Raw genomic sequence first — 12,915 nt, forward strand, 5'->3', positions numbered from 1 at the left:
AAAGTATGAAAGCTTCTTTAAGGGTAATTCCAAAGATGAGACAGTAGAAGAACGGACTTCCAAACAGAATTAGCAAGCCTTAAATTTCTTACTGGATCCAAAATTACAAATGTTAGCTTCAATAAATATTTTTTTAAAATCACCCAAAATGTTTTATCCCTCCAAAGAACCACATGCTAATGTCTCCTGTTGTTCTATATTATAATTAGATTTCAGGAAGTTTATAAGCTATTAATTCAGTAGGTCACCCATATTTGAAAAATCTTCATACGCAGCATAAAGCCCAACTGTCTTTCCTGACACTTGACATAAGGTGACACTCTGAACACAGGCATATATACATCACTTCATCTTTTTCAACTGGTGTCTGAACTGCACACCTGGAAAGTAAAGCCATTATGAGATTTTCAAACTACAGAAGCATTTCACAGCATGCATTCCACCTCTTGGTACAATTTATGTAATTTTCAGGCACTGAAAAGGGAAAAGATAATCCTGAAGACCACAGAAACATCCTAGGACCTCTTCATTAACTAAATTAATATACGGAGACCTTTCAATATTTGAGGCACACATCGTGACTTTGAGTCCAGTGATCAGACATAGAGGAGTGAATGGATGTTTGAAAGAGGAACAAGAGAGAGAACCAAAAAAAATAATCAACATTCTTTACTTTTAAGTGGAAAACAAACCCCTATCTAGAAATTATATCATGTAGTCCTTCATGAGTAAGAGGTAAGTGAGGGCTGCACTTCACCTTCTGGCTCTTCAATTGCAGCAAATTTTAAGACGTTTTAAGCATCCACAGTGATTAAAAACAGTGAAAAACCCAGCACTTTAATCTCACTTTTTCCATTCGCAAGACAGTGACAACATTAGTGACTTGATCAGCCAATCTCATATTGACTTTCCCATGAGATAAACACCTGAAAAACACCTTTCTGCACTGCAGCAGAAAGTAACTTTTATTATCAACATATACTGTCTCTTTAAAATATCATTCTGACTTGCATTAAAGATATCACTAATACAAACTTTAGTTTAAGAAAACACCATTTGGCAGTCTATTTAAAGATGGACCTATTACTAACCTTTTTGTATCTCCTTTTTGGACTTTTACCCAGCGTTCCACATGAGCTATGTTACTTTTTCTTTGAATCTGTTTATCTGGATTTGTTCTGGGAACAAATCCTCTTTTATATGAGCTGGTACCATTCTGCTCCACTAGGCCAGCACTCACACTTAATGAACTAGGAAGTGTTCCATTCTTCTCAGCTGGCTGAGGCTGAGCTACTTGGGACTGTGATGCATTTGTTAAGTCTGGAAATAATGAATCAGTTTCTGTTAACACATGCTTAGCCTTTCCCTTCTTATTTTCCAGAGTTTCTTTTCTATGGATATAATGCTCCTCCTCCTCTTTTTCTCTTCTTATCTCTTCATGCTTATCATATCCAAGCATTTCAGATGATTTATGACAACTCTCCTTTGTGTCTGTAATTTCTTCCTTCACACACTCTTTACAGGCATCCACATGATTGACTTGAGGAACAGCTTGCTGATCCACTTTTTCAGTTTCTCTGAAAAGAAAATACATGTCAGTAATGAACACTGCTTAGTTGTGAAAAGTTGATACGATCTTGTTACTATTTTAGAAAGGATCCCCACAAACACACCTTCTCCAGACCGTAATATATTTGACAGAAATACATTAAGATAGATATACACAGCAAAACCCCGTTGTTATCCCAGTCAGACAGAAGTTACCTTCAGAGTGACAGCAAAGATGCAGAAATAATTTCTATGCATCTGTAAGAATGACTGAAAATACTAATAGTGTATGAAAGAAATGTTCAACTTGTGTACTACTACATATAAACTACTGTAAAAAGAGTCTTCCTATCCTGGAAAACATTGGAAGACAACGAAACAAAACCAAACTGTCAACTGCTCATTTCAAAGTCAAAAATGTCTTTCATATCCCTGTAGATGCCTTAGGGCCTAGTAATTTCTGGCCAAGAGAACAGAACACCTTACATCTGAGGTAGTACTATCATTGCCCAGGCCACTTCTAACCTGGGGACTATTCTTGCAAAAAATAAAATAAAAATAATAATTTCCATTGCTCCCAATACATGAACACTAGTTTACTCACTTACCTTACTGTCTAAATATGTCAAAAATTCTGTACCAGAAATCTTTATATTAAACTCACAACACACTGTAAAATGTCTAAGGATCCTAAAAGTTTTATGCTGCTTTTGACACATTTGCGGTTTCCTTCATCTCCTTATAGTAATAAGCTTCTTGACAACATTTTTTTCTCTTACGATTCAATGGAGTATCACTGATCTTGGAGTAGCACCTCATCTTCTATGAAACTAAGTTCAGCTTCTTTAAAGCTTTATGGAAGGTGAATTCTGAGTAAGTGCCATGAAACAACTGTTTTCATTCCAGTCTACTTAGTGTCTCAAAATGAACAGCCTACTAGAAGAAGGACACTGGATCAATACTTCTGACATGCCAAATTACACAATTTTTCTTTCAATTATTCCTGTCGTTATAAAGAAACCAACCAGGTAATAGGCTACATGTAATTTGAGATTTAAATTAAATCCAGAAAATCTTAACACAAAATCATATAGGATGCAAAGTTCTGGAAGAGACATTGACCTTTGTATTTGATTTACTGAAAGCAAGCAGTAGTGTAAGATACTAAGAAACTGCTCCATGGCATTTTAATCCTTACAGCCCCAAGGGTTAAAAGCAGAGCTGTCTTGCAGTACAGTGTCTTCTTTCACAAGGAGTTGTACGGAAAGAATCACATTCTCAAAGCCAAAACATCAAGAAGGCTACACCAATTTTAAGAGGGAAAAACTGGAAGCATATGAAGGCACAGCTGAATTCTTTTGCCTCCAGCACTAATTAAGAACAATGGGACAAAGGACATCCTCTCTGTAACAGCGCCGTCTTTCCACAGTGAGAAAAAACATAAAAAACCCTTACAAGTATTGAAGTCCACCAAAGGAAGGAAAAAGTAAGCAGTTAATATCTGGACAAATTAGTTAATATCCACAACTCTTTGTACTTGAGATTTACCCATCTTTAACATTCTTTTCTCTCTTAACAGCATTTTAATCCTAGTTCTAGACACTCATTTGAAACAACTCATTACTCTTCTGTCCTCTCCCTTTTACTTATCTCTTCTCAAGGCTGCCAGTTGGCTGTTACAGGTGTATGAATTTGCTCACAAAAAGTGTAACTTTTTAACTGAAATTCCCTAAAAAATTATACATATACAAAAATTAATCCATGTCACTAAATGTGGGCACACAACTTGTGCATGGACACAAATACTGAATACCAGGTTTTTTAAATTAATGTTAGTTAACTGATTTGCAACAGAATGTAAATTAAAAAGAATTATTTCTTTAGAATGGGAGTAAGTTTCACGCACACATTTACAAATACCACTTTCAGAAATCACCCTCAGTCTGATTTTTTAATATACATGCACACACATATAAAATATATTTTAAAAAAGCATAAAAACTAACAGTCTGTGTATTGAACTTGCCTCTTCAGTGAAGAACGTGTTTGCATAAGAGCAGCTTGATTCATAGCCCGGATCCAGCCATTCATATCCTCCTGGGTATCTGCACTGAAGTAGTACGTCCGCATCCCTGAATGCTCTGCCTGAGAGCCAATAACAGAATTCTTATTATAAATATATGCCCGCATACCTGTATGAACTGCCTGTAGGTGGGGAAAAACAAAAAAACAAACAAACAAACCACGTCAGACAGCCCTTCCTTTCCACTCCCCAGCAAATTTACTGTAACTTTTCATGATACCCTTAAATACCTTCCTAGGTTCTTTGACAACATCTCAAATTTTTGGTGACATTATTATACTGTCACAATGGGTGGTAGTGCAGCAAACTCAAATGGCATTCTGTGGTTTTTACTGAAATTCCTCTACCTCTTTTTCTCATTATTAAGCTAAAAGTGCTGCACTTCTGTTTTTCATAGTAGGAAATTTCAGCTTTTCATTTTCTTTTAACAGATACATTTCATTTGCCATAAACACGAAACAAAACAAATTAAAGGAGTTCTGCAACATGTGTAAGCAAGCCCATTTAATAAAGCAATTTATTCAGACAAAACATAGACAAAAATCTTATCATTCAAGCAATTAAACTGCTTATTTAAGAAGTGATTATAATGCATGTTAAGAATTTCCAGTTAAAGTGTGCACTTGAACCTCTGTATTAGCTGCAAAAATGCCAAGACTTACTGATGAAGTTAGTAATACTGCTGAAATTATCACAGGACAAAATATTTAAGAGTATCTCTGCACACCAAAAGGTCTCCATGAAATTCCACTGCAAACTAGAGGTATTTGGAAATTCCTCTAGAAATACATTCAATATTCAAATGTATTCAATATGGAATGTCTTTGTAACTCTAGGCTTGTTGAATTTAATCAATTCTCATCCACAATCGTATAAGCAAGAGTATAGATAGTAACACAGATAGAATGACTTAGTTGTATCAGTCCTGAAACATTTGACTATGTTTCCTCAAAGTTACTTTACAGATGTGCTTCAGGTTAGTATAGAGAGATTAATTTCTTTACTTTCAAAAAAACCTGAAGACAGTAAACTCAGCTTGAAAGCTCTTGTGACGATATTAAAACAAAATTACTAATTTAAACTGCTTTTTATAAAACTAAACCTGCTATCACACACAAAAGCTAATGGCATGAAACACTGCTGAGACAGGGTTTTTTAAAAAGGAAAAAAAATTATCTCAACTTTTTAATTCTGCTACATCTTCTTTCAAAGGTTAAACAGATTTCACAAATCTTCTCTAAATGACTTGGCTTTTTATTTTGATGAAGTTCTCTCACACTCACTATTCCGAATTTAAAATAAAAACCAAACAAACATTCTACGATCACAGATGGCTTCAGAAACACAGCAACAGTTTTGACAAAACCCTATTTAATCCAGTGCAGACTTCCCCAAGTGTTGTAATTTCAGCTATTTACCATGGATTTCCCAAAATACCGTAATCTTACACACTCGTATCAACAATTCCAAAAAGCAAAATATTTGCTTGCTATTAAGTTTTGTGGAAAATTGACTCCCTTTTGAGCCTGTTCTTGTAATTGTGGCCTTTCCCTTCTGTGTCTCAAGCAAGGAAGCCTCAGTTTGTTTTGAAAACTGTGGCAGCAGTCTCTGCAGGGGTCAGCCTCTGGCTGAGATTGCAGTATGACAGCCAGCCAGAACAAGGAGGAGAAGGAAGAGGAGGAAAGAGTAACATCAAGAAGTTCAAGACTCTCTCCCATTCCAAAGAGCCTCTGCTTTCCAACAGCATCAGCTAATAAGGGAATATAAGGTAGCTTCCTGCTACCCACCTTAACATGGGAAAGCAGGACTTACACACATGAAGAAGTAGCTCTAATCAGTTGTGTATTTAGTAATCACAATATTTTTTTCACATGTGCCTGGCTGAGTCCTTTGGATCTGAGTTTTCTTTGTTGTTATTGGGGTCTTTTGGGGCTTTTTTGCCATTTTGAGATTATTCCAAATGGTTATAACAAATATGATTTAGAAACATTTAATTCATTGCAACTTACGGTTAGCATCCAGTGTAAGAACAGACCAAAAATTTGCAGCTCTAGATGTAAAGGAAACCAGTGATTTTAACGCTAGACTTTATGACTACAAGGTTCCTTCACACACCACATGGAGCCCATAGAAGATGACTGAATTCAGTAGGACCCTATCATTCACTGGTTACACACTCGCTGAAAACAACACCAGAACCGTGGGTAACCGTGGAGCCTGTGTAGCCACACCAATAAACGGATTTAACAGCTGTCTGTCTAATTGACCTGTACGTCCTGATCACCATAACCTGTCTGCCTTTCAGGCTCTCTTTCAGTGGTTCATGATGAACACAGTTGAAAGCATTGCCTAAGAGGCTGTAGGTGAAAATGGTGTGCAAAGTATGTCACACCATTCTCCTTCGAGAGATTGAAGCTATCACAGCCATAAACATTCAGAGCTTCAGAAAGGAAAATGGAGACAGTGTGTTATTATCAACCAACATGACATTCTGAAGTTCATAATATATAAAACTGGTTAAATGAAAAATCAAACATATTTCAGTTCTTTATTAGTAGCGTGTTTTATATGCAAGCAAGCCACTTTGTGCCAATGTCCCGTAGCTGTCACTGCTAGCAGACACAGAAGCTAGCCCTTCTTTTCTTTTTTCTTTTTTTTAAAGCAATAGCTATTAGAACGACTACAGCATACTAAAAAGCCTAAAACACAGCACACGTGCACATGGACACCATACACACAACAGGGAAAATATAATATTGGTACCTATTCATGCATTCAGATGCCTTAATGTGGATAGATTGAGAAGAAAAGCAGTCTCTCTCCCATAATGCACAGAAGGAGAAATGGACAGTAAACCCCCAGAGGATATCAATGAGACAAGACAAGGACAAAAAGTTAAACAAGTTAAAATCATAAAAAGATTCATGTTTCCAAAGAAAATACTTAACAAAAGACTACACAAAAAGTAACTAATGCCTAGTAACTAATGTCTGTTATTTTCACCTCCAATAATTCAAAATTCCTAGGAGATAAAAAGTCACAGTTCATAGGACAGAGGGATGGGGAGGGGAACAGTTTTCTAATAACTGTAATTTTTCAAAGTTAGTCCTCTCAATAATCTATAAAATACAGGAAATTCTCCCTTCTCCTGAAGTTTGATATTTGTGAAGCATTTATGAGCAAAAATAGTGAGCCTTCACTTTGAACACAACAGCAGCACACTGCAGTCTAACTCATCTTTCAACCTCAAATAACACTGAGCTTTCTCAGGACTTCTAGAAGCTAGAACCTCCCCTATTCTAAATTCCAAAATGGCACCTCTCAAATTTATAGCCCTTGGCATTTCTTCACCTGACTCCCCAGACTCAAGGAAACTTTAAAAGCAACATGGGAGCCTGAGGAAGCAACAATCCAGAGAACATAAAGGAACAAACTCTGTCAAAATTTTGTAGGAAAGCCAGTGAGATCAAAGAAACAGGTAAGAAGTTCGTGCTGGTCCCAGGAGGTCTAAGCAATGAACAGATCCTTCCATTAGTACGTCTTAGACTGACAATAATGAAAAAATGTTTAAAACCAAGTTGCAGTAGCATCTTCTGAAGGCAATGATTTGGCTTGGCTTCCTAGGCTCTGAATGCCCTCAGGTTTAAAGGGTGTATCTCTGAAAAAAAATTCAAAGGTAGTAACAAAATAAAAAGGAGTAATTTGTATCTCCAATGCTACTTCCTACCTCTTACAGGAACATCTGAGCATCCTTCATTGACTCTATATGGTAGCAAGATATTCACCTAAATACAAACATATACTTGCATGCATTATTTTTGCACAAAGTTTCATTGTTTTCTTTACAGGAAACGTTGGTAGGCCTTCCAAGTTTCTCAATCTGTATTACTGCCAGATTCATATCAATGAGTTTACTTTCAGTATTCTCTCATCTATTTTAATACACCTAAGACCAATTAAAAACAGTTTTCATGATTGAGGACAACGAGGCTTCTGAAGACACTGTGATGACACAAGCCTTCATAAATAGATACTATTAATGTTTAAAATTGTTGTATTACTAAAAAGTACAGTCAATTCTCTATTTATCACAGGAATATTTCCAGCTATATTTTACTGTTGTGTAAGTTTTTTCCACATTAAAGTCTATACATTGGATTTGTGCTCCCTCACATTTGTGCCAGCAAATGTATTAAAAATACAGCAATTAGATTAATTAAATATCTTTAAGATATTAGCTACTGAACTAAAAATACAGTAAGGATCCCGAGTCCTAACAGGCTGCCATACAGCTTAATGGGAGTAGCTTACAGCAAGTCACAGCACTTTGCTTGGGACAAATAAACAATAAGAAAAATTCATCAAGAAAGATACTCAAAAGCAGAGTTTCTAAACAAAACAATTTAACAGACAGACTGCTACACTTCAAAGCAGGTTTTTGATTGCATTTGTACAGCCTGTATGCAGGAACAACAGCTTAAAGCTGGGCCTTAGGAGACGATGAAAGGAAAAGATTTTTGAGAACTATGGTGTACATTTTAACAGTTAGCAGGGTTTAATATATATCCTAGTGAGCATGTATTTCACAGACCCCCTTCTAACTGAATCAAATACAGAAAGCACCTATGTATTTGCTAAGTAAATTTCCTTCCTTTAGTTTAGAAACCAAAACGTTGATTTTTTTTTTTTTTGCAGCTTGAAAGCTTCCTTACCGTCAAAACCTCATTGTTACTTGAAACAGCCATTTAAAATGGGAGCCAATACCTCAATTGTAGCGGAGAATTTACAACAATCTGAATAAATGACAGGCCAAATGTGAAAAGTAACACGGTACATTCTCCTACTCATTCTGGACCTAAATGTGAAAAAGTCCTATCTTTATTTTTGGGCTTAGTCTGCTTATGTTTTCTATTTCTGGCTGCACTACATCATGAGACAGAATGTCAGTCTACGCTCTGGATACCGAAGTGTACTGAAGAGATTAGATAAAGGTAATGCCTGGTGAGTGGTGGAATGCTAATGCAGCCATGCTTCTGCTACCGCGTGCCCACAGCTGACTCCGTGACTGCTGAACGTCAGTGTTGAATGGTTGTTGAATACAAAATCCTCCTACTGTCCTAGGAACTGGTTCTAAATAAAATGAAACTATAGCATCAAGTCTGCAGTCAGCAATCAAGAAAAACAGGTCCTGCTCCAAATATTGGTAGAATTTGAATCTGCAACATACAGTGGAGTTTCTAAACCATGCCTTGGTGCTGCAGCTCAGACAATCAATTGGAGCCAGGTTTCTCCCCTCGTCAAGAGGGAATGTATGCTTTATTTCATTTCCTTAGGTTTTTATAACAAAGAATAGAACTGTAAATGATACAATGAAGTTTTGGGATTTTTTTTAAAATAAAAACCACAAACCGAACCTGAACTATATCAAAACAAGAGTATTTTTTCTTTAAAACACTCCATGTCACTTAGGATGACTATTGCTCCACACAAAAAAAGGAGAAAAAAAAAAGGTTACTCTTTTTTCTCTTGCAATAAGGAAACTATACATCAAAAGCTACACTGCTGATGTTTTCTAACTGCAAGAACCGAGCTCATTGCTTTATTTAAAAAAGAACAGAACAAAAGCAAAAGACTATCAGCCCACTGTGACATCAAGTATTCTGCAAAGAAAAACATTGTAATAACTTATCAATATGAATCTGCCATTTTAGAAACAGAATCTTTACTCACAGATGCATCATTAAGCTCTAAAGACACACACTAACAGACATATGAATGTCAATTCATAAGCAACAAATAGTGCTATGTCACATTTAAGCAGGCAGTCAATAAACATCTTTAAAAAAAATAGGAAAGCAGATGATGTTTCTGTTTACAACAGTATCTTTTCTAATGCAAATAAAGATTTTAAAAAACGATTAGCTAATAAGTTTTTTAACTGTACCTTAAAAGAAAATTTGCGATTTATGTGGTCTTCAGGTCCAACTGGAGATATCACGTAACTAGGCAATGGTATGCTACCCAAAACAGATTCTTCTCTGCTGTCTGTTGAATAAAAAAATAGAATAAAATTCACTGCACTCTTCAGCAGGGTAACAACACATTCTTGATCAGAGGGCTGGAGCACCTTCCCTACGAGGACTGGCTGAGAAAGTTGGGGCTGCTCAGCCTGGAGAAGAGAAGGCTCTGGGGGGACCTTATTGCAGCCTTCCAGTTCCTGAAGGTGTCCTACAGGAAAGTTGGGGAGGGACTTCTTACAAGGGCAGGCAGTGATAGAACGAGGGGTAACGGTTTTAAACTGGAAGAGGGTAGGTTTAGACTGGATATTAGGAAGAAATTCTTTACTGTGAGGGTGGTGAGACACTGGCACAGGTTGCCCAGGGAAGCTGTGGATGCCCCCTCCCTGGAAGTGTCCAAGGCCAGGTTGGACAGGGCTTTGAACAGCCTGGTCTGGTGGAGGTGTCCCTGCCCATGGCAGGGGTTGGACTGGATGAGCTTTAAGGTCCCTTCCAACCCAAACCATGCTGTGATTCTATAATTCTTCTTTATGGACGCACAGACAACAGGAACTAAGTAGAGAGAAGAACAGTTGAGAATGGATATCAGGAAAAGAATTTTCCCCATGAGGACAGAGCAGCAGCAGAACAGGCTGACCAGGGAGGTTGTGCCATCACCATCCTTGGAGGTCTTCAGTGTCTGACTGGATTAAGCCCTGAGCAACCTGGTTTGACTTATTTCTTGACCCTGCTTTCACCAGGAAGTTGGATCAGACAGTTCCTGAAGTTCCTTCAGACCTCAATTTTCTTATGACTCAACACCAATAATAAATGGAGAAAAATGTTTCAAAGAAATAATATGTAACAAAAAAAAAGTTTGGTTTTTTTGTTGAGTTTCTTTTTTGAGAGGTTGATTTTTTCAGGTTCAGACAGAAGAATATGCCTTGAGAATAAAGCTTCTTGTGACAAATGAACTCTGACAGGCTGCATAACATGACGGACCATGCATCCATCCATTTAGAATTCTATATCTAGGCTAATTGCTATAATTAGGAAACCTTTATTACTGCTGGCATCAGCTGAAATGCAGTGCCTAGAAATATGAATTCGAGTTTCATATTCTGTAATGGTTTCCAAAAATTGTAACACAACACACAAAATTGAAAACTTCCAAATAACGTTATGCCATCTGCAATGCCATTATTTCTAGTTCAGCCTAAGATCACATCCAACCTTTTTTGGTAGAAATACTGGATTCAGGAGTAGTCACTCTTACATTGCCTCTTGGATTACAGTTGAATCAATGTCCTTATCTGGCCAAAGTGCATTCTCAAAAAATCAGCTGTCCAAGTGCAAGCAAGTAGGCAGCACAATGCAGACGAGAGATGGTATAAATCTTAAACTGGTATTGCTGCCAAATGTTTTGCAACATAAAACTTGGCGCATATCAAACATAAGTTACGTGACAGAAGATAATTACAGCAAATCCTTGCTCCCTAACTCTGGCCAAAAATCCGTTGCATGTTAAAGACACATGGATAAGTAATTGTTTCACGATGCATCTTCTCAGAATACCTAGCCATATCTAAAGAGTTCAACTAGTTTATGCTTGCAAAGTGATTTGAACAGGTACACTGTCACAGACTAACTCAAAAGAGCTAGTATCTACTCACCTTTGTAGTAAAACAAACAGTAATCAGCAAGCACAAACCATCGTCTTTTCCATAATCGCATTCCAGAGCTATCCTGAAATGCAAGAAATGTGATACACTTTTCATTTAAGGCAAGTTAACAGCTTATCATACAATGCTGTACCAGTGAATAGCTTACCAGAAGTCTGCCTAAATACAGTATTAATTGCAAAAAACAAGGGGCTTATATTTTAGCAAAATATTATATAGTAAGACAGACAAGAGGCAAAACATTCAGCTGTAAAATAATCAGGATAGAATATTCAAACTGCTAATTTTCATCAAGTAATTAAACTCACATCCTAAAGAGCATTCAGATTAACCTTATACACAACCAACGCATATTTTATCCAGATTTCTCTAGCAATAAAGAAACAAAGTATGCATCTGGATCACACAAACTCCAAGGCTTGCCTGTAGACCAAGACGAAAGTCACCACAGAGCTGTGAAGTATGATCTCACATTTCAGACAATGATCCCCTACAATTCTACAGTCAATCTCCCGTATGTTACCCATAAATACCCTAAAATACATTTTAATAAGATAATCCTTAGGAAACAAAACAGGGTGCAGAATGTGCAAAATTTTAATGAAGTATAATACAATATGCTTGTGGAGATACGTATCTCTTTATAGAAGACATAACAACTTGCTAAAATTAGTAATATTTACATTGAAATTAATTTTAGAAGCTTATAAAATTCCCAGACTGTAACCTAAGCACATACAACTTATTCAGCGGAGGTAGGTTTTGACGAGACCAACAGCATAGAAGGAAACAGCTAGAGGAGCGTTGTATATACTATTTCCCTTCTTCTTTCTGCAGTCATATTAATAATGCAACGAACTTCTTCCCTTTACTTTTTCATGCTACCATACTGTCAACACATACTGTGTCTGGGTTCTGATTTTGTCCTGAAAACTAATGGACTTGGGTAGTGGATGTCAACGGAGCTGATAGCAGAATAGAGCTCTCCATGCAGGAGGAAATGGATGGCTGTCCGCAACTTCCCCTTCCTGTGTATGCAGACTCATAACTGTAAGCCTTCAATTTCACCCTCCTACTCATCCATAAACCTAGCTGCTGGATCTCTGGTGCTAATCTGATGCACACTGCCAAATTAGAAGCAGGGAAGTATTCCCATACAATAAACAACTTTATTTACATTTTACACTCAAGGGCGTGCTTCAGTGAGCGTAAAGTTCAAGATGCAGCAGCTGTAAAATTCTATTTGTTGGATGAAATCCTATAATCCAGTCTTTGCTTGGACACCAGTCTTGGTGACAGCAATGTGTGAAGAATGGGTCCCTTCTTCCTTTTATTTTTCTCCCTCCTGCCTCTGTAGAACAAACAGCACATGGCTTGGAATTAAGCTTCTGATCAGGGTATAAGGCCATAAACAAGCAGATGGAATAAGGCCTTCACAGCCAGCCTAGGATTTATAGTGCATTTTGAGGGAGACTGAGTGCAGTGTGGCAGCAAGCCAGCAGAATAAAATAAAGTAATCACATTTAGACAACAAAGTTACAGCCTCAGCATTTAACCATGATGGTGATGCCCATTTATCAATTGTTTCCAATCAAGCCTGTATATA

The 12,915-nt window shown here is 37.0% G+C and overlaps 1 protein-coding gene across 1 annotated transcript in view; it reads right to left on the reverse strand.

Annotated features, from left to right (window-relative positions):
• The window catches only part of LOC104543887 (pleckstrin homology domain-containing family A member 7-like), a gene marked incomplete at its 3' end in the record, with an annotated part of 62,123 nt that overhangs the window by 13,650 nt on the left and 35,558 nt on the right, over nucleotides 1–12,915 (reverse strand). The window contains exons 5-8 of the mRNA XM_010188607.1: nucleotides 11,301–11,373; nucleotides 9,576–9,676; nucleotides 3,575–3,753; nucleotides 1,092–1,577 (exon numbers count right to left, since the gene is read on the reverse strand). Of these exons, the coding sequence (XP_010186909.1) occupies nucleotides 1,092–1,577; nucleotides 3,575–3,753; nucleotides 9,576–9,676; nucleotides 11,301–11,373 (839 nt within the window). The remainder of the gene's footprint in view (nucleotides 1–1,091; nucleotides 1,578–3,574; nucleotides 3,754–9,575; nucleotides 9,677–11,300; nucleotides 11,374–12,915) is intronic.

Source organism: Mesitornis unicolor, unplaced genomic scaffold (genome assembly GCF_000695765.1).
Source record: "Mesitornis unicolor isolate BGI_N332 unplaced genomic scaffold, ASM69576v1 scaffold1920, whole genome shotgun sequence".
Lineage (NCBI taxonomy): Eukaryota > Metazoa > Chordata > Aves > Mesitornithiformes > Mesitornithidae > Mesitornis > Mesitornis unicolor.